Genomic DNA, 22030 nt, shown 5'->3' with positions numbered 1-22030 from the left:
AAGCACTTTTCAACAGAACATCCATTAGACATCAAAATGACAGTTCGACAATGCACAATTGCACCTATAGTCGCTTACAAGTAAAAGTCGCGATGGTTTCATAATGATTGGGTACCTCAGCATAGGTAGGCTACGTCACACAGCGAAGTTATTTTAATTGTTTTAAATAGCCTCTTGGGGTTACAGAATTCAAACTACAATTGAATATATCGAAATAAACCCGACACTCCTCCGGTGTTATTGTTAGCAACTAGTAGACCATTGCATATACGAGTGTCAGCCGAAAATATTCAGGTTTATGAACATGAATATATTATTCGATTGCATAATAATGGTTTTATTGCTTATCCTCTGACAGTATCAGATGAGAGACAGAAACAACAAGTCCTTGCTCGATCGATTCGCCAGCAACTTGAGCAGACGAAAGACGAAGAAAACTACATCCGCATGGAGCTGTACACCGCAATGTATGAATCAGACAACGATGATTTGATGAGGAATCTTTCCGTTATCAATGCATCTGACATGGCACTAAGTTGTGATGAAGCTCATATCCTCGGATCGCTAACTGCGAGGAATGCCAGTCTCGATGTTTGGAATTTAAGCAGGTGCCGTATCGGCGATGATCTTTTGACGAAAATAGCAGGATGTCTGAAGGATCGCATTCACGTGAGCCCTCACTATATGTCTACATAAACAGTCCTAAAGTGAATCCTGGAACAATTCGCAATAGGGGTTTAGGGGTTTCTTATTCAGTTAAATATACGAAAACGGTGCTTTTTCGGCGGTATGGAGCATAGTAACATAATCAGCAGCAGACTGATTCAATATCAATGGATCATATGAAGGGCTGCATTTAAAACAAATTCGATTTAATGCAAACATGTTTGAAACAAAGCCCTTGCTTGAAACATATTTATTATTGTTTGTTTTTGTCATAGTTGATTGACATTGATAATTGAAAAATAGGACGTAGTATATTTTTATCCTTGATGTTTTTTACGGGATATACACTGGATCATGATGCACACACGCGATCTGAGCATATGCATGCCATCGGTGCATGATGTGCATATTCTGCTGGACAAGGAGTCGCACTCGCAAATGTCCTTCTTTATAGCTTCGAGAGCCAAGCGATCGTAAAGAGACAACTGAAAATGCCATAATATACGTTAAATCTGGATTCGGCCGGCAAGGTTTACATAAATAAAAGGTCAATGTAAAAGTAACATCTGTGTGACACGATTAGATATTGTTCGTATATCGTGGTATACGTATGACATCATTTTATCATACGGTGAGATAGTAATACCAACTGATTTAAGACAGGCGGTAGGCATGGGTTGCTTGCATTGCGTTTCGCATTACAATTTCTGTCCATTCAGGTTGATCATGTGAATTTGCTGGACAGTAATCACTCGGCAAATGCGCTGCAGTCTCTTCTCGGGCATCCTCGGATTGAATCGCTATCAGGAAATTTGGATTGGAAAGTAAGCTGTATTCCGTGATGTATTGTTAGAAATGTAACAATTTTCATAAAAGAAAAATAGAACCGCTTGATGCTTCACTGATGAATTATGTCCATATAAATATAAATATTCTATTCCTGCTGTCGATGTTGGCGATTGGTGTTTGGATTTATGTCATCATGGTGTAATTGATTCCCTTCATCTGGTATATAATACCAATCGACAACGTGCACTATCTTCAGCTTCTAATTGGAATCATATTCAGAGCGTCAGTTTGACTGCAAGAGGTCACAGAATGACATTGACGAACGAGGGAGATCTGATAAAGATATTGCCATTGAGCGACACGTCCGGCAGTGCTGTAGATCATTTCGACATCAAGGTTTGGTATTGAGAAAATTTATACATTTACTGAGGTCGAAACCAATTTTTCATACTTTTTCCAGCACCGCTCCTTGTTTTGATTCGGTTGATTTTATGCTTCACTATACAAGTATACATACGTTCATTTTTTTTAAATATGTAACTTTATCAGGTCATTTCTCGGTAAAATATATACTATACTAGAAGTTGAAAAGCACTATAATAGCTATGATATGAACAGAGGTGATCAAAGTAATCAGCATTGCTACTCAAGTAGAAGCAGAAGTACCGTTGTAAATTTCCACTTAAATATGAGTAGAAGTATATATGGCCAAGATATGTTAAAATACGCTTACCATATTTTGAGATCCAGAAACGAGGGCTCTCTTTACAAATCACAAATTTGGCAATATCGGACTAGAAAACGGGTAAATAAATAATTTAACCGGTGTTAGGCATTCTCAAGTAAGAAATCCCTATGTTAGAACATAAATAAGTGCATTTTCGTCTCGTCAACTCTTCAAGCATGCCATATTAGTATCTCCGTTTAATATGTGCTGTTGACGATTGAGGATTTGATCGTTTTCCAATGAGGGAACTTTCGCTAAAATGAGATCTCATAAATCATTGCCTAATATCACGTGTAGTAGGCTACGTCCACTCGTTGAGCCACGGTGCAGAAACGATTTTGCTGTTAATTGTACCTGGCGGTCCTCGGTTTTTCACTGCAGCGTTGTAACACAAAGCGAATGGTTATGTGATATAATTCTTCCGTAATCTGACTCCATAAGTTTGATCGTGTATACCTCGCTTGAGTGTGACCTGACCAAACTGCGTGTACCTTTCGCAGGAATCGACGCTTGTATTCGAAGAATGCACTTCGCTCGCAATACTTGGTTATTGTTGGATGCTTTTCAAGCCTGAGCGTTTCCACATACCTGATCAACAGTTATATGTGAAGCAGTATGATTTGCGGGACATAGCAAAATCGAAGTTAGAAAAGGTCAGTTTTTGTAACAAAGGGTAACGTTTTAAATAAAATCCTAAATCAGAGTTTTGGGCTTTAATTATGTATGTCTGAGTGACACAGCGCCCGTTTTCAATCATAATTAACTCTGTAGTCGTTACTCGGATCTGAATGAATATTTAAACCAATGGCGTTTAGATTATGAGCATTGCCAATTCAGATCAGGTTTTAAACAGCCTAAAACTTGACTGGAAGAAGATTTCAAAAAATTACTAAGATCTCAAAATACACTTCTTGAAAATGGTTTTAAACTGCTGCAATTCACCGCAGAAACATGCTGTCGGTCACTGCTCTGAAATCTTGTAGAACATTTCCCTGAGCCTGAGGTAGGCCATTCTCTGCTTTTAGAATCTTTCATGCTAATGAGATTCCTGTTGATACCCCTCAGCGCCAGCTTTGCGGGAATGATAATCTTGTAGCGGCTCTACAAGGCGCGTTCGTCGATCGTGTTGATTATTTGATTAGCAATTTGTGAATGCTTCCGCATCCCTTTCCAATGCATGCATGTTGACGCGTAAACGCGTCAGTTACTCTTTTCGCTCGCAATAAACGGAGCTCTCGCTTCATTGGTGACCCCGACGCACAGGAACGTATTCCTGTACTACGAGCATGGATCAGCAAGCAGGCAATCAGAATGCGGTAGCTGTTAAGCTCCCTACCTTTTGGGCAGAGGAACCACGAGTTTGGTTTCGACAGGCGGAAGCACAATTCGCCTTGAAAGGAGTTACTGCGGATGAAACCAAATTCCATTACGTAGTTTCAGCTTTAGATCAGGCCACGGCAAAACGGCTGATAGAACTATTGGACAATCCTCCACAGGCAGAGAAGTACAACGCAATCAAAAGCAGGTTATTACAGTCATTTGCTTTGTCTCCACCAGAGCGAGCGGCACGTCTGTTGAATTTGTCACCTCTCGGCGACAGAAAACCGACAGAGATGATGGACGAAATGCTCGCGCTGTTAGGAGATCATCACCCCTGCTTCCTTTTCAAATACTTATTCTTGCAGCAAATGCCGGAAAACATACGGATAGTGCTGGCAAAAGAGGATGTAGATAACCCCCGAGATTTGGCTCGGCAGGCAGATCAAATGTGGCTATCGAGAACCGACAATTACAGTATAAGTAAATTGGCTAAGACAAAACCGGCCCTCCCTTATACATTTGAGCCGGTTTCAAACTTCTGCTTCTACCATCGACGATTTGGTAAGAAAGCACGGCAATGCTGCCCTCCCTGTGCTTGGCAACAGGAAAACGACAAAGCCGGTTGTCCGCAGTAAACGGGGCAACCGGCAAAAAATTATTTTACCTGCGAGACCTGAGGTCTAACTTCCTTTTTCTTGTCGACACCGGGGCGGAAGTAAGCGTATTCCCACCCACCAGGCTCGAACGGAGACACAAAACCTCTGGTCCGCTGCTTACGGCTGCAAACGGAAGCATCATACGTACGTACGGGACCAAGCGTCTTTCTTTGGTTTTTCCGTCCGGAAAATATGGTTGGGAATTCACTTTGGCTGACGTTTCTCAGCCCTTGGTCGGAGCAGATTTTCTTCGGGCGCAAGATTTGCTGGTTGATGTCAAACACCGTCGCCTGATTCATTTGCATTCCCTGACCAGCGTTCCTCTTCGTACTAGTGAACACGTTTCGCTTGGTCTTAATTCTGTCAGTACGAGCCGGTCTTGCTACGCGCAAATCTTGGCTGAATTTCCCGAGATTATTACCCCGCATTTTACGCATGTACAACCCAAGCACAACGTGAAGCATCTCATCTCAACAACAGGACAGCCTATTCATTCACGTGCAAGGCGATTGGCCCCTGATAAGCTCGCCATCGCACAGACCGAGTTCAATAAGATGTTGGAGCTGGGAATCATCCGCCGTTCTTCGAGCCAATGGTCCTCCCCTTTGCACATGGTGCCCAAAGGTTCCGGAGGCTGGCGTCCTTGTGGAGATTACAGGCGTCTTAATACCGCCACGCAACCAGACCGTTATCCCATTCCACATCTTCAAGACTTCACCGCGCGCCTCGCGGGATCAAATATATTTTCTAAAATCGATTTGGTGCGGGGCTACCATCAGGTTCCCGTAGCACCTGATGACATTCCGAAAACAGCCATCACCACACCATTCGGTTTGTTCGAATTCCTACGCATGCCATTCGGGCTTAAGAACGCAGCGCAGACATTTCAGCGAATGATGGACATGGTTTGCCAGTCACTCGATTTTGTCTTTGTCTACCTCGACGATATCTTGGTAGCGAGCGAATCACTCGCACAACACAAACGACATCTTCAAGAGCTCTTTGGAAGGCTATCCAAACATGGACTTGTCATTAACATCGCTAAATGCCAGTTCGGCAAACCCGCCATAGATTTCCTCGGCCACCGGGTCGATAAGCACGGTGCGAAACCACTGCCCGGAAAGGTAGACGCAATTTTGAAATTCCCCCGGCCCACAACGGTAAAAGGCCTTCAGGAATTTACGGGGATGATCAACTTTTATCATCGGTTCATACCTGGGGCAGCGAAAATCATGATGCCACTGTATGGCGCTCTTTCTGGAAATCCAAAAACGCTACTTTGGACAACAGAGATGGATACTGCAATGGTAAAAGCAAAGGAAGCTCTAGCCAGCTCCACACTTCTCCATCATCCTTTACCAGAGGCAAAGACTGCTTTGACGGTCGATGCCTCGCAATACGCCGTTGGCGCAGTCTTGGAGCAATTCATAAACCAACGCTGGAGGCCATTAGCGTTTTTCAGTAAGCACCTCCGACCACCGGAGCTCAAGTACAGTACGTTTGATCGGGAATTGTTGGCTCTGCACCTTGCCATTCGCCATTTCCGGTATTTTCTTGAGGGCCGCAACTTTACAGCCTTTACCGACCACAAGCCACTGACGTTCGCATTTGCTAAGATATCAGAGCCTTGGTCGGCGCGTCAGCAACGTCACCTGTCGGCAATCTCCGAGTATACCACAAATATTCAGCACATTCATGGGAAAAACAATCGCGTAGCTGACGCTCTTTCACGAATTGCAATTTCTAACGTTCAGAGCCCATTACTCGACTTTGATTATGAGGCAATGGCGAAAGCACAGCTTGACCCGGAGGTACAAGCATATCGCACGGCAATATCAAATCTATGTATCGAAAACGTTCCGCTTGGAACGGCCGGCCTTACTTTACTTTGCGACACTTCCAGAGGCACGCCACGTCCGGTAGTCCCGCGATCTTGGCGAAGGAAAGTTTTTGAAGTGGGACACGGACTCTCGCATCCTTCGATTCGAACAACCCGAAAACTGGTGGCATCAAAATTTGTATGGCATGGGTTGAAGAAAGAGGTCGGAATATGGGCAAAACAATGTGTTCAGTGTCAACGGGCTAAAGTACACACGCACGTTCGGGCGCCGCTAGCGAATTATCCACCCACAACTTCTCGTTTTCAATCGGTAAACATTGACATCGTGGGACCATTGCCAATGTCACAAGGTAAAACGTACCTGCTGACAGTGGTAGATCGTTTCACCCGCTGGCCGGAGGCGATACCAATGGAGGACTCGACAACATTAACGTGCGCTAGGGCCTTCATCGCCAACTGGGTGGCACGCTTTGGTATTCCAGCACACATTTCTTCCGATCGGGGACCGCAATTTACTTCGCATTTGTGGGCACAACTCAATCAGCTATTAGGCGTTCTCCTACACAGAACGACCAGTTTTCACCCACAAGCCAATGGCCTCGTGGAACGCTTCCATAGACATTTGAAAAGTTCCCTTATGGCGAGACTCACCGGTCCAAACTGGCTGGATGAGCTACCATGGGTTCTTTTGGGCATCCGCACAACACCCAAAGAGGATTTGGACGCCTCTTCGGCCGAACTTGTGTACGGTGCTCCATTGACGGTTCCGGGCGATTTTGTTTCTTTTTCAGGAGAGAGCGCACATCGGGACTTGCCAACGTTACAGGAGAAGATTCGCAACCTCCTTCCACGTCCTATGTCGCGACACGGCACGGTCAAAACCGCAGTTCCGCCAAGTCTGAAAGAATGCACATACGTCTTCATTCGAAAGGATGCACACCGACCACCGTTGACCAAACCTTACGACGGACCGTACAAGGTCCTGAAGAAATCGGCGAAATCATTTACGCTATCCATGGGCGGCAGAGCAGAAGTGGTGTCTGTCGATCGTCTAAAGCCGGCGTATATCGACTTAAACGAACCAGTGGAAGTAGCACAACCTGCAAGACGGGGCAGACCGCCTCGGCAAGCAAGTGAGATCGAGCACCCGCGCGATTTTCAAAATGCAAGAAGATCGAAACGCAACAGGCATCCTCCATCTCGCTACGGTTGCTGAGGATTCCCGTCGCTGGAGGGGGATGGTGTAGCGGCTCTACAAGGCGCGTTCGTCGATCGTGTTGATTATTTGATTAGCAATTTGTGAATGCTTCCGCATCCCTTTCCAATGCATGCATGTTGACGCGTAAACGCGTCAGTTACTCTTTTCGCTCGCAATAAACGGAGCTCTCGCTTCAATCTCTCGTTGCTCATCAGAAGATTCGACATTGTTCCTGCTCAACAAGCCTTGAAAGTACTAAATGAATATCAAACGTTGAAAGATAGAATGATATTGCCACAATTTGAGTTCTGTAAAGATCCCGGTGATGTCTGCACCAAAATTGCTTGAGACAACGTATTCCAGCAAATGCTTTCAGAGCTGCATCGAATTTGCTGCATTGCACTGTCAATTCATCTAGCAACCGCCGGGCCAGACCGAGGATTTTCGTGTTAAAAGCAAGCAACGAAATAAGCTACTAGATATCGCCCTGAATACTCTAATTAACATTTCTATGAACGGTCCGCACCAGCTCTCTGACGAGGATGCGCCAGCTCTCTGACGAGAATGCACCAAAGATAGCTGAGAAGAGGCAAAAAAAATAAACTAACGACGAACAGTGACAGTGCGAGCATTGAAGGCGTTGGAAACTGAAAGCAACGAACAAATTGAATCTGGCGGATGGGAACGGGATTGCGAATCTGTTTTGTTGCATGATATAGAACTTGAAAAATTTGTTCTGTGGTTGTGCACTGCTAGTAGTGTAATAAAAAATTCCATCAAGAAAATAGGGCTATTTTTGGTATTTAAATGAAACACTTGCGGTCTCTCGGGGAAGCAAGTGGCCCAGTTGGTTAAGCACTGCAGTCTCGACACCAATGGAAGTGGGTCCTGTCCAACTTCTAGCCCCACTGCCGCAGCAGCGTTTCGAAAAGTCCAGATTGATCGTGAGCCGAGCCAAGAAAGTCGGCAGCAAAGATAAAAGTTTCGGGCGCACGCAAAACGAGAGCGAATGATGTTGGAAGCGCGCTAGTGTGGAAGTCGTTCGGAAGATTACGAAGGCAACGATACTAAACATCACCAAATCATTGTCGTGGAGCACATGACCTTAACAGGCGATAAGCACCACCGTTTTGTATGAAATAAACAAACAACTTGCGGTCTCTTAAAACTACTTAGCGGTCACCCAAACCAAACCTTAGAGAAACCTGCTTATCGACCCTATTACCGCTGGTTGTAGGCTACACTACACCCTACTCTACACACTAAGGCATCGCAACAGTCTCCGGCGGCGTTTTCCAGGGAAACCATTGTTGGATAAATCTGTCATGAGTTGAAACCAATTTGTGTAATGCAAAGTTTGACACACACTCTAATGATAAAGCTATATAGCTACATGTCTCGGGTTATTGGCTATAGTATAGCCTATACCCAACACAATGACCTAGAATATGTTTAAATCAGCCATACGAAATCAACAAATATTCCATACGTAGATCGCTCTGATGACGTCGCGACCCAAAATTATACCGTTCGCGACCCAAACTTGAAGAACCCTTTTATACTTGAATCATTTCGTATTACAAAGCCCGGTACTTCCAAAATTGGACTTGACTTGACTCGAGTCACCTTAAAATAATTGGATGACTTGACTTGGTTTGAGTCAAAATTGATAATGACTGGACATGACTTATGACTCGAACATAGTGACATGTTCTAAAAACCGGGATATACGTTTCAAAATGAACCATTTCTGATGCATAGTTTGTAGTCTACGGTCTGCTGTTTTTTTGTCTGCTGCTTTATAAGTTCACTGTAAATACTGACAATGCGTGCGACAAGTGGCGACTGGTCCGTAATGGATTTTAACTTGTATGACAAAATTAATGAATCTATCGCTTCTATTAACCGATATAATTCTCTGTACAAATTCATTTATAGCCTACATTTCAGTATACAAATGCGCCCACGAAAATGTGAGTTAGCCAATACTTATAAATCTAAGCACGAAATAGAGGTATATATTTCCATATTATAAATGTTTCATGAGATTGATGTTTCTTTCAGGTCGGCAAGATATTGCTGCTGGATTGTACAAGAGATAAAAACATTGACTGGCTGTTGGTGGAGACGTCCGTTAAGAAATACCAGGTCAGATTCCTTCGTTGATTGTCTTATCATATCAGGGTAGTAACCAAGTCACAAGGTTACGAGTCACAAGTCAATGTCACTTTTATAGTTTTGACTCGATTCATGTCGAGTCATTTTCAATTCACCACCAAGTCAAGTCCGAGTCCAAGTTAGTGAACAAACGGTCGAGTCCGAATCATGGTATTATGGCTCGAGTCCGAGCTCAAGTCATTGTGTTGACTGCTCAGTTTTATTACTGTCATTGTTGTTATCGAATGGTTTGCATTAATAATATACTAATTTTCCTCACTTTTAGCAGTTTCTGGTCGCATGTTCAAGTACCAGTACCACTGGATGAAATTCCAATAGTGTGGTTACTTTACTATTCTTCGAAATTACAATGAAATGTCGGTCTTGGCCGTCCAAATCCAAGTCTAATCAATACACTTGTTGACTCGACTCGAGTCGAGTCATTGCCGCATTTTGGGAAAATGACTCGAGTCAAGTCGAGTCATCGGAAAATCGTGACTCGAGTCATTACAACCCTGTATCATATGCAATGTTTAAATGTTCTTGTGTTGTCCGTTCAGATTGATCTTGTGGATATTGCTGTCAATGGTCAAGTAACATCCACCGAAGAATATGACAGAATCTTGAAACATGGGAATGATATCGCCAGTTTTGGTTTTCGTCTTAATATCCATTCCATGTTTTATATTGAGGATGAGGATGACTTCAGAGAGATGCTCGAAGCTTGTCAGCGGACGAAGGCATTGATTGAAATGTATGGCGTCAATGGCATAATTTCATAAACATTTACCATAGCAGATCGAGAATATCAGATGCATAGTGAAGAATAGTGAGTCAGCCGCCGAGCTTGAGACCCTCATCAATACCTCTCCTGATATCAAGAAGGTTACGTTGATACGCTGGTCTTTTTCTCACAAGCCACAAGCGACGGGATTACGAGGCGCTCGCAATACTTCTGATGAGCGCGCTACTGAATCGGAATATTTACGTACATCCGGTGCGTAATTGCTAGCATTCATCGAAATTAGGACTGCTACTGTTTTAGAAATCTATCTTCCTGAATATCGTATCATGAATCCATGATATGATAAAGATTGAGGTCTAATCTTGTTACAATTTTAGACGAGAAGTGAAGATACACCCTATTAAACCCATAAACTGCCCCGTGAACGATCCCGTGACTGGGGTGACGTCAGATATAACTTATATGAGTGTCAACTGTTATATGTTATTAACCCGGGTGCCCTGACTTCTGTCATTAGCATCGCACATTTCGTAACCTTTCGCGGGCTAACCCTTACTCGAAATATTGAAATTCTTGACCGATTTAATTCAAAAGTTAAGATCCTTTAACTGAAGAATATCAATCCAAACACTTAGTTGCACCTTTGACCATCCTGGATTAAGAATGCTGCTAGGACGTTTCATCTATATGCACGATGCTGATATTACGAATTTCAAGATTGATGGGATTAATGCCACTCTTCTGATTATGGTTTCGTGTCACAAGCCCAATCCGCCTGGTACCCATTTAGAAAGAAGATTGGCATAGAGTAGACGTCAAGGTTATCTAATACGCACCATTTCTTTGGGATTCCACTGAAAATGAAGATTTTTCGTAATACCAAATCTCGCCTTTAGCGAATATACATTTTCGAGTCACAAACGTTTATGAATTTATGAATCTGTCACAAAAACATGAAATTTATATTTGAATAAACCCCACTTGGAGACTACTAACATGAAATCAATTCCGGTCGGTTCTTGGTACTCGTTGCAATCCCGGTCTCTGTTGTTCATACGCATTCCTTTAAGCGCCGGAGCACAATCGAAGCTTGTAGAGTAGTAATATTTTGTATCCGGTAAAGTATATTGTCCTTTCAGATCACAGAAGAGTCAAGGATGCATGGTCTAGACTTGACGACAAATTTTATCACAAGTGAGTAGATTGTATCAATATTCCTATTAGACTGACCTAACGTCTTTTTCTGCTAGGGAGGAAAAACGAAGGAGCTACAAGAATCAGCATATGTCCTATTATTCACGCCAGAAGTCATCATGAATAAATAAAATTGAGTAACGGATATTGAAATGATGAAAATGGCGGTTTTGAATGTCTGAAGTCAAAACTCCCGTTAGAAACTGGTGTCAACCTGATACGTGATAACTTTACGATTTGAAGCGATATATTTACTCTCGGTCACAGAATGAAGTAACTTTTTCAGCGCGTTTCATACAATTATTGTAAGCAGAAACGCTGATATCGTCGCCGATCGTCATATATATCGTATTCTATTTGCTGAGTTGATGTTTTGATTCAGTTCATTTCTAGATCTATAGATTTCGAGCTTGAGTCGAGGATTATTTTGCTAGGTTTGATAAGTGACAATGCACAAAATAGAGTGAAAGGGCTAGGTTTTACAGAGAATATATATGGCTCATGACATAACCAGGTTAGCCTACGTTTTTGTATCTTGTCTTCGTAACTGACTCAGGTCTGGGGTTGTTTCAATATTCTGCGCTAGATAAATTCCCTGGTTGCATTCCCTTGTCGGTTTCATGCAGACAGACTTCAATGCAGAGGTTTCAAACACGCGGCCCGCGATGGCATTTTGGATTTCGAAGTATTCGACACTACCATTTTTTTTAATTTGGGAACTTGATATTCGCTCTGAAATTACTTCAGAAGCCTGAAACTACTCATCAAACTTCACTAATACGTCACTTTCAAAAGTTACCACGCTGCGGAAGATCGACTATTACGTGTCACTACTTTTTTATGATGGTAAAACATGACCCGTTGATGATTCGTGACTGAAAATTGTGACTTGGACTTGGGCGCAACCTTCTGTAGAATTACTCGGACTCGTACTCGTCACGTCAAACATTACAATCAGAGAAGGACTTTTGTGACTCGGAATTCCGTTACTTGGTACAACCACGCATGCAACAAACCACGGTGTCCTATATGGGGCGGAGTGGAGGACACAAGCAAATCTCACATCTCAGTGAAATTGGTATCCGTCACACTTTTTATTTGGTCAAAGGCAATTTGACGGTAATTTTCGACCACGTGACGTAAACCGTGTGACGTAGACCAACTTCACTGACCCGTGAGATTTGCTTATGTCCACACCATAGAGGACACTATGAACAAACTATCAAACTGGTATGAGAAATAGTAAAATATCAAAAGGTCGTAGCTTGCGTTGCGTAGCTTACTTAGATATCTAAGCAGGTAGGTATGGCAACCGCCATGGACATTATGTTGCCCCTTTGATGTATAGTTGGTTACATCCTGTGTCATCATAGGTATCTTTATATATGTTATTATCGCCAATTAAATGTGGCGAGTATTAACTATAGTCGTAGTCTACGCTTCACAGCTGTAGCATCAATGGATTCTTCGGCGATTGCACATTTCTATTGCTATGGCACAGTATTCATTATGTTCAGGTTGCTATTGCATGATCTGTTCCAACATTCGAAAGCAAAATCAAACGCTGATTCTATTTGACTTGGGTAATGACATGATCAAGATAGCCTATCAGGAGTAGGCCTATGCCCGAAACCCGGAAATAAGGCCTACTTTGAAACACATTGAATTCCTCTAGTATTGGTGCCGTGGCCCGCGGCGCCATTAAAAAGTAGGACATTAGCCCGCGAGCACATTTGAGTTTTAGACCTCTGCTTTAACGTAATATCTCGTCTGAGCCAATTGCAATGCATTGTCCCTTATTTCCTCAGCCATGTCGATCATATCCTCACATTGCTGTATTTAAACTAGAAGCATCAAGTTTTCAGTAATATGTTTTACATCGTGAATTTGAGCGCTAGAATATTTAGTTGTCATTAAAATAAATAAAACTCTTGTACCACATCATATTTCGGTAATTTGCCGATAGAGATTGTTGCTTTCGCTAACAAACTCCAGTGCATACTCGAACAAATGGATAATTAGACTAATTATATCGCATCGATTGTAATCCAATTCCAATTTAATTTGTGAATTTTTTTCTTTACTCTAATGCTATTATAATTTCTGGTTTCCCTGTAAATTTTACAGAACTGCATCGTGCGAAACAGACATTCGTTATTCTCATGCTTCTGAGAATGAATCATAATTTGTTGAGAACTGAACATGGTTGAATTTACAACTTTTCGCGAATTCACTAATTCTAATTCTAATATAAATTGGAAAAAACTGTGCAGGTATATTTCTAATTCAAACCTAATTTGGGATAGTTGAAAGTTTTCGAGTTCTCCGAGTCCAAGATGTTGGTTTCTGGGGTATTCGTGGTGTTTGTCGAATACTGTGGTAATTTTACGCTTCATTTTATATTCCGTAACTGCCGTCTTATAACACGGCCCACCGCTTACGCGTATGGGGTGGCGAGGAGGAGCCTAGATAAACCTTCGACACTTAGGTATAGGAATTCTGAAGTCGACCTCGGTCGGACTCGAAACCATATCCCATTGGTGTTGCAGCCACAGATGATACCACTGCGCTATCTCGCCACCCAGGTCTGCTTTGATGCGGTGGGTATGAGTCAGTGATGAGCTTCGGAGCGGAGTTTTGCCGATTTTGTGACAGTCGGAGCGAAGTCGGGGTTAACTACAGATATTTTTTCGGATAATTTCGGAGTATTGTAACTTTTGTCTCCGATATCTTTGGATAGCTCTGACCAGAATACACTATTGAATATGATTACAAACCAAAGCACGGACAGTTGATACCTTGTGAAGTTGTAATATGACAGGTAACATGCAAAAATGATTGCCAAGTGCATAAAAATCAGCCATCTGCACTGCAATTGGGGTCTGGATAGTAGACAATACTATGAGGCCAACCATATTATCACATTATTTAGTAAAACACATTACCAAGTGTACCATGCTTGCCACTGTTTCGGATACTTGACGAGATTCGTCGGAGTATCTCGGAGTCTGGGATTGGGCTCTTCGGAGTCGGAGGGAGTTTTCCTCAGACACTAAAGTTGTCGGAGGGATTCGGAGTCTCGGAAAGCACTATCCGCTCATCACTGGTATGAGTAACGATATGATTTCATAGTTGCATTGTTTTGACTCACATTGCGATCATGAACACGCGCTCATGAATCTCCTGTTTCCATCGAACTGATTGGTATTCATGAATGGTATCTGTAACTTTATTAGTACGAGCCTACTGTATACGTTCAATTGTTCATTCAGTAGCGGCTTAAACGAAGGAGCTCGAGCCACTGACTCACTCTGGTGAAAAACAGTAATGCATATAAGCGTCATTCTCGCTTTCGCCCGTGTTTTGGAAAAGGGTCATAATCGGTTTATGAAGGTCCATACTATTTCTACACATCGGTGATTATCAACAAGAGCAATTACTGGGAAATAACCGCAATGGCTTAATACAGACGCGGTCAGCGATCGCGGCCACCTTTTGAGTCGATCGAGAGTAGTGTATATGATCGGTCAACCGGTGGCAGGGGCTCTTATGGGTGCGGTCGCACGGTGCCGCGAAAACTCGTCCTGAACCGGTGACCCTTTCAGACCCCCCTTCCACCCGACCGGTGCCTTATGAGTATAGGGATCACTCGACCGGTGCCGCGAAAACTCGTCTTGAACCGGTGACCCTTTTCGGTATATGCATCTCTCGACCGGTGTTGAATATGTATCAAGTAAATAGTCATGTGAATGAATCTTTGTTAATGTGTATATCGTGAAAACTCGGGGTCGTGACTCGCCTTTTTTGCTATAGGTGGTGACTCGTACTTTCAGACCCCCCTTGTGGTGGTGACTCGTAATGGGTTCTTATGGGTGCGGCCGTGATTCGTACTTTCGGGTATAGGCTGCGGCGGTGACTCGTATTGAAAACTCGGGGTCGTGACTCGTACTTTCAGGTATAGGCTGCGGCGGTGAATCGTACTTTCGTTGATAGAATGCTAGCGGCATGTCGTACTTTCACCAAAAAGGGTGTGAAATAGTTTGCTAAATCTAGGAATCAGTCGCTTGGTAATTAGTTTACCACGGAGCCGGCGTAGACGGTGATTCGAATACCAACAATAGCCGCGTTCACGTACTAACACTCCAAAAAAGATGTAAAATATTTCCTACGACCACTCACAAGATAGCACATCAGAATAGCCATCTCTCGTGGTTTGATGTTACAAAGGTAGGAATTACGCACAAGGTAATATTGCCGCAATAAGTTTGTCACAGAGCCGTCGCACAATATCCGCGTTCACAAACTAACACTCCAAAAAGGTGTGAAATATTGGTAAAATCCCGCGATCGCTCACAAGATAATACCTAAGACATAACCATCGCTCGCGACTCGCTGTTACATACATGCCGATCGTTGACTATGTAATATTTTGGTAATTGGTTTGCCACAGAGCCGGCGTAGACGGTGATTCGAATATCAACAATAGCCGCGTTCACAAACCAACACTTCAAAAACGTGTGAAATAGGTTACAAATCCCACGATCGCTCACAAGATAACACCAAAGACATAGCCATTTCTCGCGTCTTGTCATTACATACATCCCAATCGCTACAGTGTAATGTGTCGATGGTTGTTACTATCAAGTAATAAGTAATGAATAACAGTACCAGCGCAGACCGTGATTCGAAAACCAACAATTTGACACTTGCACGCGATCGCTATATGTTTTGACACTTCGGAACAGTCGTTGACTTGGTGTGATACAAATCATGAAAATATTCAATCAGTGTGCCAATTTGTCAACTTGAAATGAAACTTACTACACAGCTCAAGTTGATTCGTATCTGAATGTGTTGATCCGGTACAACTCTAATCCTTTGAGAAATCCATTTACCGCGATCTGTTGATTCGAACGTAACCTGAATATTACTGACTCCAACTTCAGTCGCATCGGATTATTCACACATTCCACGCCGCTGTTTCACACCTATAGAGTCAATACCAACTACAAATCTACAAGAATCACAAGTATGTGCATTATACAGTTATTATCTTTATCAACATGAATTTAAACTCTTAACAAAAACACGCAACTATAATCATTTGCCAACTCTAGCATTACCAAAAAATTCAGGTATTGTTGATTGAAAATCCTAGAATCCGTATTATTAAGAGTTTTATAGTACGACGTCGGAATCCACTCGCGAGATGTACTAAAGGTAAATCCAGATAATCCAAAATGAAATATTTGGACTTTGACATAGTCTGAATTGAAATAGATTGACAAACATGACTAACAACTTTCAACTTAGTCATATTTAGAGATTATACGCACATTGATTCGAAACAAGTAATGAAACATTACAACTCTATTCGCGACCTGTCTTTACGTTTGTCAAAGAGAGCTTCAGAAATATTATCACTATGACATCTCAACATTTTAACATCTTGCCATCAACAAAAGAGTAAAATACAAAAACCTTGTCAAGTCAATCCGTTTGTAACTCACCGAACCAAAGCAAAAAAGTGTCCATACGAAAAGTAGACAAGACTACGCAAGTAATCACTACAACCCACAAACATATCAAGTTCGGTTTTAGGCATATACCACCAACTCGTCTTTTTTTTGTTCAACTGTAAAAGTCGTTACTATGCCGCAAGACAAAGAAATTACTATGCGGTATATTTTGTAAGACAAAAGTAATTACTTCTCGGTGTCGGCGACTTGAGGTTAACATAATATATTTGAGTATACGACATTTGAAAGTATGACCATCGTAGTTTCTTACAATCGAACGCAGGTGTTATATCGAAAATTATCGTGATGTAAACATAAGGATTGTCACATCGATTTAACATATGAGATTTCGTAATGGTCTATCATGACTTGATTATTAAATTATTCGCGTTAATTAGACCCGGCGTTGTGGTAAAGGTTATTATGACAGCAACAAACTTTTCAGTACCGTTGTTATTAACATATTGAGCTGTAAAACTATGCGTGTCTGAAATGTTCTTTAATGGAAAATTATTCCACCTTGGTACATATCACCCTGCGTATCGCGGATATCAGAAAATATTTTACCAATGTAATTGTCTCCACTAACCAAGACTAAAGATGAAACAACAATTTCCTTTGTTAAACAATAACCGGTACAATACTTTATCATCGTAATCAGCAGTGAGAATTGAAACACTTTCGCACATTATCCGGTGTCAAGATATCACACTGGGTGAATTGACATACAGCCGCTTGATTAATACCTAATCCATTCGCACCATTTCACATACTTTGATCATTACAAAAGTAAATTGGAATATGTTTGCTAGATGCATTCAATTCAGTTAGAAATATCTGGTACACAACAATCGTAATATCAAGGAAGTACTTGCTACGCTGTAATCCACTTAACGTGTTTTGCATTGTTGTTCATTTGTAGTATTGATTGTTTTTGAACCCCCAAATAATAATTCCCGACATGAAACCAAACCGCCGAAAGTCGTTACCATCACAACGAAACAATTTGTACGATGTTTTTCAAATGCATCCTATAGTTAGGTGTACTAGAATTATTTGTGTAACACATACGCCGACAATGCAATCGAAAATTTTTCCGTTGTCATTCGCTAAAGTAAATGTCATCACAATACTCATCAAGCTGTCATCTGTAAATCAAGATTACATCCAACTTGTAGCTGTATCGTTTAACTACCGGGTTGCATCAGTTTGCTATTTTTGTCATTTAGTGACTGCTGAACATACCAAACGATACACATTCACTTACGAAATACTGTGTTGGTCGTAATTTCCATCATCGTGATAATCGAAGTACATTTGTTTCGAGTTCATAACAACCGACTACTTTTCTATGACCCGATATATTTTTGACAAGTTATGCTTAGAAGATTGGTGCATCTCGCGAAAAATAATATACCACTCATATTGATACTGCTACTCCATCGACCGGTATTTTCAAACGAGTCGATTTTCAACCGAGCAAAATTTATTACTCGAGTTGTCCTGCTTACTATATTTAAATGTAAACTCACCCGTCTTTCAACAACAAACAATGATAAAAAGTACACAAGCAAACACAACAAGTTTTACTTTTGTAGGACACTAACTATTATTCCACGCATCTCCTTTCATACTAAGTGTATATGAAAGATATTCATGGTACACGAATATATTCGCTCATGCTACGAACATACGCAATGATTGGTGACGCTTTCACACTATTTCGATTTAGTGTAACAAAAACAACAACAACAATTTTCACTCTCTTGACTTATGAAAACAACAGACGAACCTTCATTCAATATTTTGTTTTTTTTGTCAACTAGTTACTTTTTCATGAGACCCCCACTACTCTTACAAAAGTACGAAAGATATTTACATCACACAAAGTAATCAACTTTACTCGCTATTCCCATGCTACGAACCTGTACAATGATTGGTGACGCTTTCAAACTGTTTCGTTACCTCAAGACCTTTATTGTCTGAATGGTTGTTCATGTATCTTATTAATCAAATAGTTCAACACACAACAATAGTACGAACAGAAACATCAGAGTTGTTTACACAAAAGTTTGTATGCGTACAGTATGCGAATACCATGTGTAAGTCGAGCGCAATTGCGGTATCCATCCAAGTTTAGTTAACACAAATTCATTACAACGGAGCCGCGTAAACTTTCGTGAAAGAAAAGCATACCCACTTCCCGAGGGGTCTGTCAATGTCATAACAATAAACCAGATACTCCAACAACAGAGTACATATGTTTTCTAGTCACGATCCTTACATCTTTCACATAGATCAATCTACTTTGCTATCGAAAAGTGCTGAGTCATCATATGGTTATCCTCACTAGTAAAACATACTATCATACAAAATGGTCGTTATAGTTTGCACACCAACGGTACATCGTACAAGTAACAAGTCTCGAGAATCCAGTTATTCAAAAAACGTGAAAGTATTTCTACACCAAGTCGTTATGTTGACGAAAGCGTATATTGTAATATCATGATCGATTTGCATTCGTTGGCCACAAACTGTCACTACTCTAAATAATTCTTTTTCACTCAAACACAAACGCATACTTGTCACCATTCGTTTTCATCAAGCACGGGTTCAGGAAACTTACTTACTACGACATGAATTTTTATTTTTATGTTGTGTAAATAGGTAATAATTAATTCAAGTAACACTATATCAACATCATCGACTTGTGCTAATAGATTTACATGCGGTCTTGTGGTTTTCGTCGGGACATACAGCACGAACTAACTGTAGACTCCTCTCTGTTGTACAACTACTCGGTAATCGAAATGCATTAACATGTAAACAACGATCTTGTTTCGTCACACCAAAAATATGTTCACTGTCGCGATACTCCGCACAAGACGTGCATAGCCTTTTCACACTCGTAATAGTATACCAACGTCAAGCGATAACGTTTAACAAGACCAACGACACTGAACCCACAACGTTTACCTATGTAAAATTAGCACTTTCACTTGCCAGTCCATCGTTTACCTGACTAAACATATTATTTTCCTTTGGAGATCTGACGTTTACCCAGAGTAAGAAACCATTTTCACTTGGAAATATATTTTTTCTCTGGTTAACAAACCTTTTTCCCTGAGCAACACACCATTTTGACTTGGTGGTCGTCGTTTACCCGAGTAAAAATATCATTTTCTTTTGGAGATCCGGCGTTTACCCAGTGTAACAATACATTTTCACTTGGAAAAACACTTTTACCTAGAGTAACTAATCATTTCTCCTGGGTAACAAACCCTTTTCGTCTGGAAAACTATCATTTGCCTGAGTACCAATACAGTTTTCACTTGGAAATCTATCTTTCACCTTTCACTACATACGAAGTGTCAAAACATATAGCGATCGCGTGCAAGTGTCAAATTGTTGGTTTTCGAATCACGGTCTGCGCTGGTACTGTTATTCATTACTTATTACTTGATAGTAACAACCATCGACACATTACACTGTAGCGATTGGGATGTATGTAATGACAAGACGCGAGAAATGGCTATGTCTTTGGTGTTATCTTGTGAGCGATCGTGGGATTTGTAACCTATTTCACACGTTTTTGAAGTGTTGGTTTGTGAACGCGGCTATTGTTGATATTCGAATCACCGTCTACGCCGGCTCTGTGGCAAACCAATTACCAAAATATTACATTGTCAACGATCGGCATGTATGTAACAGCGAGTCGCGAGCGATGGTTATGTCTTAGGTATTATCTTGTGAGCGATCGCGGGATTTTACCAATATTTCACACCTTTTTGGAGTGTTAGTTTGTGAACGCGGATATTGTGCGACGGCTCTGTGACAAACTTATTGCGGCAATATTACCTTGTGCGTAATTCCTACCTTTGTAACATCAAACCACGAGAGATGGCTATTCTGATGTGCTATCTTGTGAGTGGTCGTAGGAAATATTTTACACCTTTTTTGGAGTGTTAGTACGTGAACGCGGCTATTGTTGGTATTCGAATCACCGTCTACGCCGGCTCCGTGGTAAACTAATTACCAAGCGACTGATTCCTAGATTTAGCAAACTATTTCACACCCTTTTTGGTGAAAGTACGACATGCCGCTAGCATTCTATCAACGAAAGTACGATTCACCGCCGCAGCCTATACCTGAAAGTACGAGTCACGACCCCGAGTTTTCAATACGAGTCACCGCCGCAGCCTATACCCGAAAGTACGAATCACGGCCGCACCCATAAGAACCCATTACGAGTCACCACCACAAGGGGGGTCTGAAAGTACGAGTCACCACCTATAGCAAAAAAGGCGAGTCACGACCCCGAGTTTTCACGATATACACATTAACAAAGATTCATTCACATGACTATTTACTTGATACATATTCAACACCGGTCGAGAGATGCATATACCGAAAAGGGTCACCGGTTCAAGACGAGTTTTCGCGGCACCGGTCGAGTGATCCCTATACTCATAAGGCACCGGTCGGGTGGAAGGGGGGTCTGAAAGGGTCACCGGTTCAGGACGAGTTTTCGCGGCACCGTGCGACCGCACCCATAAGAGCCCCTGCCACCGGTTGACCGATCATATACACTACTATCGAGACGCTATTTTTTTACTTCGATCTATTAGTCAAGGCCGATGTTAATTGTGCCATCAATAACAGACCCGTGCTCAGACTAGGACCATCAGATAGTTCTAGTTGTTTAATTAGACCAGATGTCTCAAACTCAAATGTGCTCGCGGGACAATTTCCTACTTTTGATGGCGCCGCGGGCCGCAGCATCAATCATAGGGGAATTCAATGTATTTCCAAGTAGGCCATATTCGACGGGACCTTGCAGACTGACATTCCACAGGCATCGTAAAAATGTGATTTAGGGGAGATGTGGTACCGATGGATCAAAAATCGAAAAATGATCTCTTGCCCTCATATCTTCAGCCGAGAATAGCAGATGCTATTAATAGCTGTCTCAACACTTCGATACAAGCTCTACCTATCTCGGACATTTACATGAATATCCGCCTTTTCAAAAAATATTTATGGACGTTTAAAATTCGTTGCTCGAACGTGTCATCGGTCCCCACCCGGTCGGTCCAAAGGCACACGACCATGGGACCTATGACACATACGCTCAAAAACTCAAATTTGTTAACTTTTTTTGTTGTGTACCATAAGCTAAGCTACAGCAAGCAAACGAAGAATGTTTCATCGCGACCTTC

General features: G+C 41.8%; 4 protein-coding genes across 6 annotated transcripts in view; 2 read left to right on the top strand and 2 right to left on the bottom strand.

Moving 5' to 3' along the window:
* Positions 1 to 11454, top strand: part of LOC145446993 (uncharacterized) — a 40664-nt gene extending 29210 nt beyond the window's left edge. The window contains exons 4-12 of one of the 3 annotated variants that reach the window (XM_080325413.1): positions 365 to 669; positions 1386 to 1490; positions 1735 to 1851; positions 2683 to 2835; positions 9261 to 9344; positions 9914 to 10107; positions 10166 to 10350; positions 11238 to 11292; positions 11349 to 11454. In XM_080325413.1, the coding sequence (XP_080181539.1) occupies positions 365 to 669; positions 1386 to 1490; positions 1735 to 1851; positions 2683 to 2835; positions 9261 to 9344; positions 9914 to 10107; positions 10166 to 10350; positions 11238 to 11292; positions 11349 to 11415 (1265 nt within the window). In that variant the 3' untranslated portion in view covers positions 11416 to 11454. Of the gene's footprint in view, positions 1 to 358; positions 670 to 1385; positions 1491 to 1734; positions 1852 to 2682; positions 2836 to 9260; positions 9345 to 9913; positions 10108 to 10165; positions 10351 to 11237; positions 11293 to 11348 lie in introns of all 3 variants that reach the window. The other 2 variants (XM_080325412.1, XM_080325414.1) reach the window with 2 other exon arrangements.
* Positions 1 to 22030, bottom strand: part of LOC145447014 (alkaline ceramidase 2-like) — a 454308-nt gene that overhangs the window by 62388 nt on the left and 369890 nt on the right. The gene's annotated exons all lie outside the window — the stretch shown is intronic.
* Positions 3269 to 4164, top strand: LOC145447099 (uncharacterized). Its single transcript, XM_080325519.1, has one exon. The coding sequence runs from the start codon at positions 3469 to 3471 to the stop codon at positions 4135 to 4137; it is 669 nt and encodes a 222-aa protein (XP_080181645.1). The 5' UTR covers positions 3269 to 3468; the 3' UTR covers positions 4138 to 4164.
* LOC145447026 (uncharacterized) overlaps positions 14859 to 22030 on the bottom strand; it is a 185021-nt gene continuing 177849 nt past the window's right edge. The window contains exon 2 of the mRNA XM_080325459.1: positions 14859 to 15047. The gene's annotated coding sequence lies outside the window, so the exon portion shown is untranslated. The remainder of the gene's footprint in view (positions 15048 to 22030) is intronic.

This window comes from Botryllus schlosseri, chromosome 9 (genome assembly GCF_051294905.1).
Source record: "Botryllus schlosseri isolate E-star chromosome 9, Bs_hap1, whole genome shotgun sequence".
Lineage (NCBI taxonomy): Eukaryota > Metazoa > Chordata > Ascidiacea > Stolidobranchia > Styelidae > Botryllus > Botryllus schlosseri.
The sequence above is the reverse complement of the archived record's forward strand: the minus strand, read 5'-3'. Positions and strand labels throughout refer to the sequence as shown.